This window comes from Typha angustifolia, chromosome 15 (genome assembly GCF_048772165.1).
Source record: "Typha angustifolia cultivar Huaian chromosome 15, ASM4877216v1, whole genome shotgun sequence".
Lineage (NCBI taxonomy): Eukaryota > Viridiplantae > Streptophyta > Magnoliopsida > Poales > Typhaceae > Typha > Typha angustifolia.
In genome coordinates this window covers 21905003-21922674 of record NC_133253.1, presented here as the reverse complement: position 1 = coordinate 21922674, position 17672 = coordinate 21905003, and the positions used below count along the sequence as shown (strand labels likewise).

Here is a 17672-nt window from a genome sequence, read left to right as displayed (position 1 = left end):
AAACCAATAACATTTTTGCTGCTTCAGATTCATGGATTTTTTTCAAAAGTATTTCCCCCTATTTTTTTATGTTCATATAAATCCAAATTGTTTTGCAATTATTCACCAAAGCACCACATAAATTGTTATAGGAACTCTTGGCAGCCTTTTTATTATTTACATTGCATGTTTGGTCTGATGTTCTCTAATAAAGATCAATTGTATTAACATATATATATATATATATATATATATATTTCAAATATAATATTTAGTCATTGGATTTTTTTATGTAAGTCATGATATACTAATCTAAACTAATAGGATGTATTTTGAAATCTATTCAATTATGGTGGACATCAAAACATAGTTTACTTACCTTCAATGAGAAGGAAGTTGTATATATATTATAAATTAAATTAATATTTTTTATTAAAGATAAAGTTATAAAAATTTGATAAATATATTTAAAATAATATTAACTAAATTCCGGACAATAAAGATATGACAAATATATACTTTTATTATCTATTTGTTATCTAAAATTTAATTAATATTCTTTAAATGTGTTAAAAAGGTTATAATTTTCTCTCTAATAAGTGATTAAGTATAATTATATGAGGTTAAAGTGATATAAATGAAAGCACAGAAATAGAGTAAATTATAGTTAAAAAATATAATTTTCCCTGATAATAATCACTCACTCTATATATTATACATTTATACTCGTACTGTTGTCACCGTTGAAACCGGGTTCTAAGATTGTACCCAATTAGTTATTGGTTCCGGAGATGATCCGACTCGAATTCAATCGCTACATCCCACATTAGAATTGTGCCCGACCCGATCCGATCCGGTTCGAGCCTAACGAGTCCGGATTGGCTTCAGGTGACGTCACACCGCAGTGGCAAACTGGGAGGAGGCTACATATATTTACCGATCGTAATGCGTTAAATCTTAATCTAAATCCCATCATATTAAGAGAAATAAATAAAAAACAAAACAAAAAACAAAAACGACGGGAAGACGCCCAAATATTACCATTCTCTCCACTCTCTTCTTCAGATCCAACCTCGCTGCCTTCTATTTTTCTCTCTCCTCTCAGATCTCTCTAGTCCCTCACTCGGATCTCGCATCTCGCGTCGCGGTCCTCCCTCCCGCGACCTAGGGTTTTCCTCCTTCGTCGCCCGATCGGGAGCTGAAGAGATTCGCGGGAGACTTCGCCACGGATTTAGCCATGAATCCCTTCTCCTCCGGCACGCGGCTGAGGTAAGATCCGATCCCTCCCTTCGCGTCACCCAAATTATGCAGTTCTTGATCTCGGTTGGGTGAAATCTTGGATTTGTCCAACGGAAGCAGCTCGATTTAGCGTGTTTGGTTTTGGAGCTTGTAGACTTACTCGATCTAGTTGGCATATTAATAGATCTTTTGATTGTAGTCTGGTGTGGTGATTCTATTTAGCTGCTTTATTGAAATCAAATTTGAAATTGTGTCATCGGTTATGATTTGACGAGAATGCATTAAATAATCGGTATTAGTTGAATCAGAAGGGGAATTAGGGGAATTGCAGGAGCAGAGCATAAACTTTTGAGAGGAAATTTGATTATTTACAGTTGTTATATGAAAACGACATGCTTTTTCTTGTCGAGGCATGTTATTTGCTGTACTTATGGTGAAAAGTATTGAAACTAGTCTTTTTCTGGTAAATATGGTGAATGGCATGTAAAGTCCCGAAAGAAATAAATATCGAAATTCAAGCACCTGGATTTGTACATTGAGAGGCTGGAAAATATACCCTCTGAGAAAACGAGAATGAATTGTAGTAATTCAAATCATCAGTTTCCTTGGCATGTAAATGGTCTGAAGCAGTTCAAGAGAATATTAGCCACTAGATATGCTATTGTCTTGAACTTTCGACTCTTTATGAATTGCAATATTAAATTTATTTAGTGGAAATTACTAGCTAGTTCCTTGAGCCCTTATCTATATAAGTGCTTATGTGACAGTGATGAACTTGTCATATTGGGGCGAGGTCTGAGAGGAACCTAGAGATGTTGGAATATTTTGATTAGTTAAGACCTTATTAGGTGGAATCAACTAGAAAGGAGCCTATAGACAAAGAAAATGAAAAAGTAAAAACAGGAGTACTCTGAAAATTTGAAAATTTTATGACATGCAATGTAGTCAAACTAGCTTAAGAAACTAATGTTTAGTTGCATTCTGATGGTCAATATGCCAAAAGGTGCATGCTTCCTTTATTTTGAATCAATGTTTGGATATTTAGAAGATTACGTTGAAAAATGTTGCAGTAGAATTGTAACTTATAATCAAGATGGTTACATGGACAAAGTTTCTTTCTGTAAGAGGCTTTTAATATGATATCATAATAGCAATTATATTTTGTTGGTCATTTTATTTGTACATGAGTGATGGGGCACAACATGTTTTCATAGTTAGACAAGGATGTGGAGATAGATGAGTAGTTCTTTAGAAATAGCAAATGTCCAAGTTCCTGTAACCTAGAAATAGCACCCAATGGAAGTAAGACATAGTGTCAAAAGAATTGAAGAAAAGAGGATTGGATGTATGATAATAATGAAATAGTCGGTGAAATAATTACCACATAAAATTGCTCCTAGTGAAATACTATTTGCTGATGCAAGCACCAAAAGGTTAGGCTAGAATTGATATGTTCTCTTGTATGTTGATTCAATATAAGACAGTTGCTAACTTTGTATTTAGTGTGCTCTAGTGGATTTGTTTTCATTTATCACCAAAGCTGGCTCAGCAGAATTTTTTAACTGCAGGGACATGATTCGAGCTATTCGTGCTTGCAAAACTGCTGCAGAAGAGCGTGCAGTTGTAAGAAAAGAGTGTGCTGCTATACGTTCTGCAATTAGTGAAAATGATCAAGATTATAGGCACCGTAATCTTGCAAAACTCATGTTCATTCACATGCTTGGTTATCCCACTCATTTTGGTCAAATGGAATGTCTCAAGTTGATAGCTTCTGCTGGATTTCCCGAGAAACGAATTGGTTATCTCGGCCTTATGCTACTTCTTGATGAAAGACAAGAAGTTCTTATGCTGGTTACAAATTCTTTGAAACAGTATCCACCAACTTGTTGTAGCATAGTACATTGGATTATGTCTTCTTCACTAAAATTCACATTTCTACACTTTATTATAGATTTTGTATGTTTGAGGGTAGTCTACTACTGTTATTTTGTATCCTTGACATGCCCAGAGATCTAAATCATTCAAATCAGTATATCGTGGGCCTTGCTCTTTGTGCTCTTGGAAATATATGTTCTGCTGAAATGGCACGAGATCTTGCACCAGAAGTAGAAAGGCTACTGCAGAGTAGAGACCCAAACACTAAAAAGAAGGTAAGTCCTTCCTGTTATAACTGGGGATATTCATTTATTAGTAATTCTTAGGATGAATTTCTCTGCTGGAGTGTGGTACTCGTTAAATGTAATATTGGAGACTTTGAACTGTAGCGTGTGTATTTGTACTTATTTGGAAATAAATTTTCTCACTGTTTTTCTTTGGAACCTAGAAGGTGCTTTGTTCATTGTTTGTTTGCTTAGTGCCTAATGTTAACTATTTTTCTTTAAGCTGTATTCAAGAGCATGCGGCTTCTTTTGATCTTTTTTTCTTTCTCTTTTTGTTGACCATTTTCAACGATGTACAAATTACAGGGAACTTTGCATAACCTTTTTTACAATTCTCCTTTGCTGGTGGAGCCAACAAGATAATCACTTCTATTAGTTTTATAAGAAGTCCACAGTGCATAGTAACCAGTGAAAGCATTTCCTTTGTGCCTTATATAGGCCTAACTTATGGACTACGAACTCCTCAAGGAATTTCCAACATGCATGTCATGAACGGGAATGGCCACTTCAGTGCAGTTCGATAATCTGATCGCATATATATTACCTTGATTTTCTATTCTAGAAACATATGTTAGAAATCTAGCATACTCTGAGAATCACGAAGAAAAGATGGAGAATTTGCAATGTGTCAACTATATATTGAACTCCTTGTATGGTTGCAAATTCATCATCTGTCAATAAGTGAGGGTTATTGGGTTATGGTGGCACTAAAAATAGAATCAAGAAACTCTAATATAGAAATGCTAGGAAATAAATTATTCTGCCTCTTCTTAAGTTTTTTTTTTTTTTTTTTTTTTCATGTGGGGCTGGGATTGCTAGCCATAGACATGGTATTTAGCTTACCATATCCCAGGTAGACTCGCCCATAGAAAAATCTTTTAGTAGCAATTCTTCTACAGATAATTCAATTTAGCTAGAGAATGAATACTTAGCCATCTTTTATAATCATATGCATGTATTTGCAAGATAGCTAGTTCTTGAAAGCAACTAGTATCTTTGGAACAAATGATTTAGTTGAGGTATATTTGCTTTGACTCCTGCAAGAGACTCTCCTATACTTGCTTGATGTTCTAGATTTCCTTTCCTTGCTTAATAACACTTGAGGGTTGGGTTAACTGTTAAATTGCTTCATGACCCAATAGTTTAAAATGATGTTCTAATATGTAGTCATTGAGTTCAGATAGGTGCCTGTGTTCATGCAGAAGAAATAGCCTCTCTATTAATGGGTTTATGGCTGCATAATTCCTCTCTTCCAAGACCTCATATTGACAAGAGCCTCTTGGGATTTCCTTTGATAGAGGGAGTATCTCAGCAGCTGATTCGAAATAGTTGTTGTGTTGCTTTATGCTTAACATAACTATGGGGATTAAATCATTAAATTGCTCCAGAATGTAAGTTTAGGTTGGAAGCCATTCCAAACCAATAATTGAGTTATCTTGAACATATTGGATGGGGATATGTTCATGGAACTTGCTGTTTACTTGACGTTGTATCATGCACTACTGCCATTTTTCTGATGGACATGTTACTTCACACCTTTTTAACTCATGCAATTTGATGAAGACTTGGATTAATGTTAGTCCTTTGGGTAGTTTCATCCCCTCTGCGTCATACAATTTTATAACTATTATTCTTTCAGAAGGGCATTGTAGTCAACTTTATCTCTAGATAATTTATACTGCATGCTTATCAATTTCCTTTATTATTCACTAAAAAACGTTTTTTCTTGTTCCTTAGGCTGCTTTGTGCTCTATAAGGATAATAAGAAAGGTTCCAGATTTGGCAGAGAACTTTATGAGTCCCGCTGCTTCATTACTGAAGGAAAAGCATCATGGAGTTCTAATAGCTGGTGTTCAGCTCTGTACAGATCTATGTAAAGCTAGCACAGATGCGTTGGAATACTTGAGAAAGGTACTGTGTGCATCATCATCATCATCTATATCAATGTTTTTTTTCAGACATGGGCCTTTCACGAATTGTACATTGTCATAGAACTCTCTTGATTTGTTTGAGAATATGAGTGTACATGTTCGTTTTTTTTATCTGTATTGGTCTCTTTGCTTTTAGTTGTTTTGTTGCTTTTCTTGACAAGTTGATTTTATGATTGTAGACTTGCATAGAAGGATTGGTCAGAATATTGAAAGATGTGTCAAATAGTCCATATGCACCCGAATATGACATTGCTGGTATCACAGACCCTTTCTTACACATTCGTGTGCTTAGGCTCATGCGCATGTTGGGCCAAGGAGATGCAGATTCTAGTGAATATATGAATGACATTCTTGCTCAGGTCAATTTTAGGCACAATTGATATTTCTTATTATTTACTCTATTTTGTGTCTCTTACATTCCATTTGTAGGTTTCAACGAAAACTGAGTCAAACAAAAATGCTGGGAATGCTATTTTGTATGAATGTGTTGAGACTATCATGGGAATAGATGCTTCTAGTGGCCTACGTGTGCTTGCAATCAATATTTTGGGAAGATTCTTGTCTAATCGTGATAACAATATCAGGTTACTTCTCATTTTAAAGTCTATGGTTTGTGAAAATACCAATATACCCATTCTTAAAAAAATATATCCTACTCTTTTAGAACTGTATACAATTTATGATAGTTAGTAGAATCTGATATTTCTGCATCCTTGTGAGTTTTGAGCTTGGGAACTCTTTAAAATGTTCCTAATGTTACAGAGTAGGAATGCAATTGTCCAGCTGGCCTTTATGTTTTGCATTGTTCTATAATCTTCTTTTTTTCCCCTATAAATTGGTGTGCCTAACGGTAAAATGACTTGCAATATTATGGAAAATAGTGGTCGAGAATTATTTCTGATCATCTGTTCATCCAATACCATCATGGAGTTGGGTAGGATATTTTTTAACTATCTCTTTCTTTTTCTCCAGATATGTTGCACTAAACATGCTCATGAAGGCTATTGCAGTAGATACTCAAGCTGTGCAGAGGCATCGGACAACAATATTAGAATGCGTCAAGGTAATATGTGTCTCTTTCTGTTTGCAAGAAGTGGAAATATAGATTTCCGGATTTGATAGTTTCCTCTTATTACTGAAAATGTGCTTTATATTTAAATTCAAATACTCAAGTTGTGGCCCTTTCTGTAGAATAATTATAATTTCTCTTTTGAGACCTGCTTAATGTACTTCCAGCAATGTGTTAGAGCTGAATCCCATTTCCCAAGTTCGATGTCCTGAATATGAAATTAAAGCTGTACTGCTGGATAGTTCATCAGTCATCACTATTTGAATTATTGAAATGGTGTTGCAGCTTCTGGATCCTTTAACATATAAATATTTTCTTGGAGTGTAAAGAAGCCACTTAATAGTTGGTGCATTGAATCTGCTGATCAATCTGATGGGAAATTGAGTCAGAAATCGAGGGCTAAATAGATAGGAACCTCAGAAGAACTCTAGAGGGACCCTCCTGGGGAATAATACAACTTGTGATCTAATGGATCCAAATGGTTGGGATCTGCAAATTGAAAAACCAAACATTGCCCAGTCAATATTAGTTGAATATCTATGAAATGGAATCTAAGTCTGCACAAACTTCTAGATTTCTAGTGATGCAAATGTAATGTGATACTGAAGGGATGAGAAAGGCACCAGACAAAAGGGGAGCAACCTTCTTCATTTTCATATGAGAGTGAATTTACAGTAGGATAGCATTCCATGTCAAGAGATAAGGTTAAAGAAACTAGTCTGTTCTGCTTTTGATCTAAAGCAAACGAGATAACATTATGACGTGAATGATTCAAGACCAGTTTTTGGACTCCAACTCATTTTCTGGGTTATTCTGGCCAGAAAATGCTAGTTTTTGGTCTGAGATTGAATCTTATAATTTTTATTTCAGTCTGTTTGCTGCCGTAGGTGATATGAGGAGTTTCACTTTAGAAAGAGAAAACACAAAGGCCTTTTTCCAGGCATACTACTCCCACTCAAATATTGGTAACCGTGTTATCCTAGCTATTCCCCCTTAATTTTCTCTGGAGGACATGTTAGGAGCATACATGGTCTAGGACAATATTCATTATTATAATTTTTACTAGAAGTACTTTATAGTTTAGCTGTTTAGTTTATTCTACTTTGTGTTTGTGCAAGCTCCCTACGCATTTGTGATTGATGGTGTGCTAATAATTGCACCTCATTCTTTGTTTCATCTTGAAGTAGATTTTGAAATAATTTTATGCTTAGATGACTCTTTTTCATCCAATAAGTTGAACAGAATTCTTTCGTTTTGCTTATTCTTTATGTAAATATTTTCACTGTAATTATTGTAAGCTGCCTAATGGTTTTTTGTAGTGTTTGATTCAGTAATTAAATGGTTATGATTTCTTATGCAACTTCCAGGATTCTGATGCCTCAATTCGGAAAAGGGCCCTTGAACTTGCTTTTCTATTAGTCAATGATACCAATGTAAAACCTTTGACTAAGGAACTCATTGACTATCTAGAAGTAACTGATCAAGAATTCAAGGGAGATCTGAGTGACAAAATTTGTGCAATTGTTGAAAAGTAAGTTCCAATACTCACAAGTTCTAGTCAAGTGTAGTTATGTATAAATCAAATGATTTATATGAGTATTATCTTCACGTTCATGTGCTTAACAACTTTTTATTATAGTAAGTTGATTTGGCCAATCCTATACAGTCATCATCTTCATGTTCTTAATTTCTTATAGAAGTGACCATTTGTTTTACAATTTTCAAAACATGTTTGGCTCATATATATTGTCTGTCTTTCACATTTTGAAAACAATAATTACATACACATTTGGTTGCATCTTTTGTTTCTCAACTAAAATGGGCCATCCTATACTCAGGTTGAGACCAATTTACTGACATTCCTTTAAACAAGGCTTCCAAATTAATGTACTTGATAACCTATATTCGTGTCATTGATGTATGTCGGCCTGCTACATACAGAATCCTTCTTCACAGTAATAGGTTAAAAGATATCTAGGATAAAATCTTGTGTTCAATACAGTCACCGAAATACCCTTTTCCTATTATGAGGATAAGACCACAGGCTTCTTGCGCTCCACAGACCCTATGTAGGTGGAACTGTGGAAGTCTTGTGCATCCAGACAACTTTTTTTTACACCTCAACATAGAGTATTGGAAGTATGAGTATAAACATGGAAATCCAGCAACATAATCAAATGGAGATCATGAGGTAATGTTTAGGCATTATTATGATCTCTTTCATACTGCAACTGCTCCCTGGCATTAAGCATCTGGCAGTAATGCAGCAGAGTCGATGTTAATTTTCTAGATAAGAAAAGCATTCATAAGAATTCACGCATATCCTTTTCTAGAAAATTATAAACTAATTTATAATAACTTATGAAGTACCTCATGGTTTGAAAGATCCAACTAACACAAGCATCCATTGCTACAAAGTCTTTACCCAAGAAACCTGAACCATATATTTAAACTAGGAGAATGGGGAGCTAGAATATCAAGAAGCAGTTTTTTGCATCAGAGAGGGGAGACTAGTGTTGAGGGTATAGGTCAATTCTGCCTTAGAAGGGGGAATAAAAGGAGTCCTGATTGTTTGATCTCTGGTGCTTGAGGGTGAGTTCCATTGTAGGGAAAAGGTAGCGTTCCAATCATTGAGTTTCAGAACAAGGAAAAGCACAGAGATTATGAGAGGAATATGATGTTCCTAAGGCTTCAAATAATGATTTTACTTAGTACTTCATTTTGTTACCATTTGCTTACAAATAAACCAGCAATGAGTTATGAAATCTGAAGTACTGAAAAAAAGAAAAGAAAATTAAGATGCACCTTTTAGTTTTGATGCAATGTTTGTATTTTTGGCAACAAAAATGGAATTAAGGTCAATTTGCTGTCAATTTAACAACTTTAAATGATCAGAGCCAACATTTCTCCTGTTTAGTTGCAAAATCTTGCAATGAACTTCTTCCTGTGGAGGGAAAGTGTTATTATGTTTGTATTTTAGCGATAAAGTAGTTCTTGCAACTAACATATTTTTCACCTCAATGATTGCTCTTTTTGTCTTGATAGACACTTTCAGATAGCTTATTTGGGTCCCTGATGTTTTGTAGGTTTTCTCAAGAGAAGCTGTGGTACGTAGATCAAATGTTCAAGGTCTTATCTCTGGTAGGTGAGAGAGTAATTTTCACAAATGATCTTGGAATTTAAAAAAAAAAGGTTCAAATTTTTCTGTGTAATGCCAATTCCTTTTTGTTTAATTTGTTGCGTCAATGTCAAATTACCTATATGATCTTTACATCTTTTCCTTTCTTTTTATTACTTTATGTTATGTAGTGCACTTCATCCTTGCTACTGGAGGAGTGCTTCTGTCAAACTTGAATCTGTTGCCTGATCACTTTCAGAAACCACATATATCAAGTAGTTCACGTCGATTTGTTATTTTCACTGTATTATTTGTCCTTGTTGAATTTGTTGATGATTGACATATACCCCTTTAAAAAGTTCAATTTTCTGGGGAAGTCATCCTCTTATTCATATAAAGCTAGTTATGTAGCAAAATATTCTGATGACATCTTTGAAAAAACTTCATTGCAAATTAGAGAACAGATGGTGCTCTTACATGCAATTGGTTTGTGATTGGTACTTGGTAGGAAACCAGTAAGTCTATCAGGCGTTTAATGAAGACTTCAGTTTTATATTGTTCCTGCATATGCTATTATCTCCTTGTGCCTTCTGATCTTAAAATATAATTGACGGATTCTTACTGGACAAGAAAATGACTAACTTTTAATAAATGATTTTTGATGTTATCAGTAGCTGTTAGCAATTTATAGATTAATTTTATACATGCATATCTGTGGATGATTTTAAATTGTGTTACTCCTCGAAATCTTGAGAAGTACATGTACTATTTTGGATGGCTTTCTCCTTTCTTTTTGCCCATGAGGTATCATAAAATTTCATTCTCATATTTTTATGATATTTTAACAGGCTGGAAGATATGTAAAAGATGATGTTTGGCATGCTCTTATTGTTGTCATAAGCAATGCACCAGACCTTCAAGGATACTCTGTGAGGTCATTATACAAGGCACTTGCAACGTCATGTGGACAGGTATGAAGATCTACTCATTTCTTTTGTTAAAGGTGCACGCTTTCCTGTATTCACCTTGCTTGATGTCTTTTGGTATTTAATTGCTTAGGAAAGTTTAGTACGCGTAGCTGTGTGGTGCATCGGCGAATACGGTGAGATGCTGGTCAATAATATTGGAGTCCTGGAAGTGGAGGAACCAATGACGGTTAGTGCATTACTTCTCCAATTCATAACTACCTGACATAAATTACTTTTGTTAACACTGCTATGCTCTAAGGTTCCCTTATTTCAAAGCATGATCATTTTACAATGGTGGCATTTGTTCAATCGCAAACAAACCAGACCATGTTTTTTCACTTTTTAGCTAGAAATATGTCTGGAGTTAGACACCAAATTTTTTTTTCTTGATAATTGGTCTGGATCAAGGATTTTTAATGTATTAGTATTTATGAGAATAATATCTTTTTAACATATTGGAGGGACTGCATAATACCCCTTTCACCTGAAAGCTCATTGTGGAACATGCATATTACTCTCATAAATTCAAAATTAAGTAACTCTGCAGAGTTGATGAGAAGTTCCTTGTTGGCTGTTTGGGATTAAAGGCTTTCATGCTTGGAAGTATGCCTTCAATATATAAATGGTAAGGATAGGATGTTCATGGCTGTCAAAGAAATTGACCAAAACAATTCTATTATGCAGGTAACAGAATTTGATGTTGTGGATGTTGTAGAGCTTTCCTTAAAGCATCATTCTTCAGATATTACAACTCGAGCAATGTCTTTGGTTGCACTTTTGAAGCTCTCCTCACGATTTCCACCAACCTCAGAGTAAGTGTTATCTAATTGGATTCACCAAACAACTTTTTTGCTCCCCTTTTTGAGTGTATTTATGTCATTTACTCGTATAGAGTCTAATAGACATCATAGTCAGCCAAACCATTAGCCGAACCATTCCACTACAATGTAGGGTTGGATAGGAAAGGCTCAAAGATGAGAATGCTACCATAATAATTGATAAATTTCAAAATTTTTATGACTTATTGTCAACTTGATATCAACCCTATAGCAATTAGTACCAAACTCCCTAGTCAAAGTAAAGTGACATAAAAGGGACTTGCCTTAAAAGCTGTAAGATTAGTTGGCTTGTAGACTTCTCCATTGTAGTTAATACTCTTGCAAACTAGGAGCAGTGCATTTAGAAAATCCTCTATACAAAGGAATAGTGTAGACAAAAGAGGGACTTGCCCTACAAGCTGTAAGATCAATTGGCTGGTAGACTTCTTCATTGTAGTTTTTGCTCTTACAAACTAGAATAGGCAGAGGAATAGTGTAGATCGATGGAGAATGTTCGTGATTCACTTTTGTAAGTCTGTTTTTTCTTGCTTATGTTTTTAATCATGCTATCATTGAATCTTGAGTTTTAAAGGTTGCCATGCTTTTGTAAATTTGATGTTTTTAATATTACTGTATTTAGAATATTGCTACTGTTTTGATGTAAACCAAGTCAGATTCGATCACATCATGGGACTTGATGGATCAAATTTATTTATTTTTTAATTAATTCATGATATAAGCCCTTAAAAGAAATCTAATTATGTAATGTAAGTCCTTAAGGTAAATCTAGTTAAGTCGTGTGAACCACTAAGATAAGTTCAATTAAGTTACTTAAGTCTTTAAGACAAGTTCTAGTTTGAACCGTATAAGTATTTAGGGCTAGTTCAAGTATGACTCATTGTACCTGACCTCTATATAGAGGGGTTGGATTTCTTTGTTTAAGTATCGAAGCATTGAGAAATTATTTGTTCTGAGTTTATTTTAGGAGTAGATATAACTTAGAACCTTAATTTTACCTCCAAATCCTGGCTACCGTCCTCCACCACGAGCCACCCTATTATACGGCCGTCCACTACCATCCTTGGCCGTCTGACACATTCCAACGACTGTCGCAATGTCGGATATTACCGATCTGTCCCGTTCTGACTTTCCTCCACTATTTTATATGAAACTAAAACCATTAGAATTCTAACTTCCGAGGTTATCATCATATAAATTTTTATAATTTTTTTAAGTCAAATTGGTTCAGATCTGGTTCGTAACTTGTTTCTTCTGTTTTTCTTTTCATTTGATTCTTTTATTATGCTAGCTCTTCTATATTTAGACCATGATGTTTGTAATAGGGCTATATTTAGAATATTGCTACTGTTTCTGCTGGTTCTCTTTTTATTTGATTCTTTTATTATGCTAGCTCTTCCATATTTAGACATTAATACCTTCATATTTGTAGTCAATGAGGAGCGATATCTTCCCTCTGCAGTGGTAGCCTAATTCTTAAAATATGATACCTTTTTGTTATCTTTCTATATTTCAACAGCATTATTTCTGTTTGTTTTTGTTATTTGATTTGCCAGGAGGATAAGGGAGATAATCACACAACATAAAGGGAGCCTAATGCTAGAGTTACAGCAAAGATCAATTGAATTCAATTCTATTATCCAAAGACATCAGGGTATCAAGTGGGTAACAGGCTATTCAGCCACCATGTTGTAAAAATATTATTTTAAGGTTCTTGTGGCTGAACCAATGCATCTTTTTTGTACCATTCATTTATTTGCAGATCGTCATTGGTTGAACGGATGCCTGTCTTAGATGAGTCAACTTATATAGGAAAGAGAACAGGTGCATCACAAGCAACACTTTCAGCAGATAAGTCAAATAGATCAACCTCCTCTGGAGCTTCACTTAAGCTTCCGAATGGTGTAGCCAAACCACCATCTGCTCCCCTAGTTGATCTACTTGATTTAAGCTCCGATGATACGCCAGCTCCTGCTTCAACCCCTACTGATTTTCTACATGATCTTTTGGGCATTGGATTGACAGATTCATCATCAGCAGGTTTATTTTTTTTCTTATACTTTATTATTATTATTTTTTGTTTCCTTCTGTGTGGACTGGCTTACTCTTAGTTTAAAGCTTGTGTCTTGAAGAGATCTTGCAAATAGTACTCTTTTACCAAAACTGCCCCTATGTTCTTTTGGTATGAATGGAACACAAGTTTGTATTTAGTTGCACATTTGTTATCAGTTGTACTTTAGAAATTGTGGTTTATTTGTCTATATTCGAGCACAACTCTCAGTAAATTCTCTAGCCTTGGACTGATTTACCAGTTACTGCCAATTTTTAACTGACAAATATGTTGTTTCTTAGATTACATTGGTAGTTAAATTCTTGGTCTTAGCTTAGGTATAATCAATTGGTATTGTTCATACTTACAGAAGTTTCTGCTATTCTGGATGTTCTTCTAGGCAATTAGATGATTTATTGGAGCCTTATGAGTTTATTTTTTTCTTTGCATGATATGGTGTAGCCCCGTCGGCCAGTACTGACATTCTAATGGATCTTTTGTCAATTGGAACATCTCCTGTACAAAATGGTTCATCGGCATCTAACGTTATTTCATCCAATGAGGGTAGCACTTCTTTAGTCATTCCAGTGGATCATGTCTTTTCAATCTCCCTCTCTCAATTCATATGCACTAATTCTGGATTTACATTTTACATCTTAGGGAATGCAGCAGAAAAGAAATCTACTCCTGTTACATCTCTAGTAGTGGATCTGTTAGATGGCTTTCCATCAAATACAACTCCTTCCAGTGAGTTCTCTTGGTGCTAATATTTTTAAGATTGTACGCAATGAATAATTTCATCGTGATCGATTGATTTTCTTGTTTAAACAGAAGAGGAAAATCTGGTTTATCCATCTATCACGGCTTTCCAGAGCAGCACCTTGAAGATAACATTCAACTTCACAAAGCAACCTGAAAAACCACAAGTGACTTTGATCCATGCTACATTTACAAATCTATCATCAAGTATTTATACAGATTTCGTTTTCCAGGCAGCTGTGCCAAAGGTATTACATTAGTAATATTATATTTTGAGTTGTGTAGAAAATGGATGGCTTCAAATTTGCAGTTTTTTTAACACATTTAATCATATGAGGACATCATTTTTTTGTGATTTATATGCCAAAGGAGTAACCGATAGAAACCTTGCTGCCTTACAACTTTGACTACTGCGATTACTCCAGGGGTGTCAATGTGCTGGGTTGACCAAACAGCCTTGGGCTTTTCCTGGGATTTTGCAATTTAGGTCTAATATTAAAGTGTTGGTTCTATCTCGAATGAAATCAGTAGAGCCAGACTGAATTCTGCTAGGCCTGTTCTAAAATTTCCTTAGGAAACTTTGGAGCCCGAACTAGGCATGCTCAAAATGAAACATTTACAGGACCTGGTCAAGCGGAACTAGTGTTGAAACTGAGCAAAGTCTTGCCATTGATATTGTCTAATTATTTTGTTTAATTTTGGCTACAAGTTACAAATCACAAGTGCTAACTGCTTATGATCTCTTCTATATTTTTGTTTAGCTAGCAGAAATTGTCAAATGCAATATAGTTATTCTCTTGGTTACTTGGTGTTGGTGAAATTAGTGTTTTGGAGGAAACAGACTTTCAATGATGAAATTATGCTGGAAATAAATAAAATTGAATCATGTTTTATATGTTATCCTGACTAAGTGTAAGAAACTTTAGTCCTCTAGAAGCTACTTGATATTATTCTTCATGTAAGAAGATGGCTGCATAATCAGCATTCCATCTGCCATGTGCATACTGTTCGCTAGAATTGCAAATCAAGAAATCATAAACTCCAACAGATAATTATTGTGAACAAATCATTGAATCTCTTTTGGTGATTCAGGTATTATCAATGGAGAATGAGGTTGGCAGGCAGGCCATAATTATGCATTACCATCTTAGGTGCCAATTGTTCAGTGGAAAATAGATGTTTTGGGAGTAATCTCCATGGGTGTAAACTGTGAAGTCGATTCAAACTCCATGAAAGGCTAGATTGACCTTGGTCTAATACCAACATGTTCTTTGAATTTACTCTTGTTAAGGATGAGTGATATTTGTTTATTTGACGTGGACTTGCATAGATATTGAGAAGGCAAATTTGTTTGGGCTAGAAGTTCCAAGGAAACTAAATGAGATGTCGATATAGTATAAGTATATAGGATATTAGGATTTTGACTCAGAGATCAATTTCATGCAAGTATGAGCTGCTGCTCATCATCATGCAGTGAAAAACTTTTTAATATTTGTCCATACGGTTTCAGCTAATTAGTAGCTCTCTTGTGTCTGTGCATATTCCATCTACTCTTATCCAACAGCCTTAACATTGTGCAGCTCTCTTTTTCTCCAATTTGGATGACTTGATTAGTTGAAATACTGATGATGTTGAATCTTCTTGTTGCTTGTTTTCACAGTTTGTACAGTTGCATTTGGACCCAGCTAGCAGCAGCACTCTTCCAGCCGGTGGAAATGGGACGATTGCACAAACCCTTAGCGTTACTAACACTCAATTTGGACAGGTATGCAAGTTATCCAATTTTTATATCTTATGACTTTGTTGTGACACAAAGTCCATAAGATCCAACTCTCTTCTGGAATATCTTCTATTTCTGTATTTTTAGAGGCTGTAGAGTTGGATGTATAACTAGACTATTCCTCTAGTAAATTCCAGCTGCCAAGTCAACATTTGGCTTTAAAACATAACCTTTAAGAAACATGGTAGCACAAATGCTAAGCAAAAGAACTTAAACAAGAACAAAGAGCATACCCTAATTAATGATGTTTATTAAGTTTGACCAATTTTATCCTTAATTAAGGATACTTGATGCATTTACTATTAATACCCTACTATCGAGTACGCTGCTGCTGCCCAATCTTGAACCGTATGAATGTGAAACATTGCAAATAATAATCAGTGGTTAATAGATACCTGCTGTGCTAATTATCACCTTGTAAACAAGTGGGGATATGTTTGACATCAGAAAAGGATGCATCATCGTGGAACATCAATGTGAATTCATCCACTTCTTCCAAGACTTTAGATACTTAATTTTACCTTTACCTTTTATCTTGCTGCTTCTAGTTCTGTCATAATTTAAATTGTTAAGAAATTAGAACGCCTCAAACCAGAATGTGGAACAAATTTTGAGGAGTATATATAAAGGTACAAGATTATTTCTCTTGCAATGTAAAGCATACCTACTATAATTTTTTTTCCTGAGAAATGCCTAGTATAAGTTTATCTGGAGTTGTTTTTGTTTATTAGCATCATTAACTGAGATTTCTGTAGGACTGATTCTTTATTTTCTGCTGATCCAGAAATCCCTTGCCATGCGAATAAGGATAGCTTACAAAGTGAATAATGAGGACAGATTGGAGCAAGGACAAATCAACAATTTCCCTCCTGGATTATAGTGTCATTTCCAGATCCGATTGTTGTGCTAGTCTTTTTTTGTTTGTTCCTTTTTCCTTTTTACTGTGGGACGGGAGTTGGGGAGAGATTTTTCTTTTTCTTTTTCATTTTGCCCTATTCATGGGGTTTCTAGACAGGCTAAGCGTTTTGGTCATTTATTATTTCCTACATATTGTATAGTAGTATCCATCAATGTGTCATCCTCAAGTTTAGAACATGCATTTGTGGTTCCTGTACATCACCCATCGCCTTTTTAAGTACATGGAGAACTCTTTCTCTGAGCAGCAATGAGGATATTATGGCGGAACCTGAGGCAGATGATGATCCTGCGTAGCAGATACTTGATTTTCTATTCTACTTATGCATAATTGTTCCTTACTGTTATATACTTTGTTAAACTTCCGAATGGAAAGTAAGTGGCTTGGATGCAGCATTTGTGAAAGAAATTTTATCCCTGATCAGACAAAATTTGTTTGTCAATCAAATCTTTAGCGTCATGTTCGTTACTCGATCTAAATAACCACTTGAAAGTGATTCACATCAAAAGGTGCATGACAATCTAACCGTGCTTGCCATATGAAGTGGTGAACTCCTCTTGTTATTTTTCCACTATTTAAAAAAAAAAACTTGGCGACACATCTGTTGTGGTGGCAGTTCGTGGGCCGCCAACATGTGACATGTCTACTTCACAGAATTCGTGTTGTAAGGTGGTTGGCTGAATTGCGAATGGGCATCTGTGGTGTTTGCTGAAATGTTTTAGTGCATCAAAAATCTAATTTTAATAATTTATTATTTAAAAGTTTAAAGTTTAGATTTGTACAACTCTAGCATGCGCAGACTTGTCATAACTTCACTAAACTTTATTCTAATAATAAAAATTAAATCTTAATTAATATTTAAATGTTT

At 34.9% G+C, this 17672-nt stretch overlaps 1 protein-coding gene across 1 annotated transcript; it reads left to right on the top strand.

Annotated features, from left to right (window-relative positions):
• Nucleotides 1-978: 978 nt before the first annotated feature.
• On the top strand, nucleotides 979-17253 carry LOC140777569 (AP-1 complex subunit gamma-2). The gene is made up of 19 exons (XM_073121773.1): nucleotides 979-1248; nucleotides 2787-3089; nucleotides 3227-3368; nucleotides 5115-5288; nucleotides 5488-5667; nucleotides 5738-5892; nucleotides 6281-6371; nucleotides 7745-7908; nucleotides 9464-9518; nucleotides 10344-10466; nucleotides 10555-10650; nucleotides 11148-11275; nucleotides 12856-12960; nucleotides 13062-13339; nucleotides 13812-13913; nucleotides 14010-14096; nucleotides 14181-14356; nucleotides 15769-15873; nucleotides 16673-17253. Exons 1-19 carry the CDS (start codon nucleotides 1217-1219, stop codon nucleotides 16766-16768), a joined length of 2592 nt encoding a protein of 863 aa, XP_072977874.1. The 5' UTR covers nucleotides 979-1216; the 3' UTR covers nucleotides 16769-17253.
• Nucleotides 17254-17672: the final 419 nt, after the last annotated feature.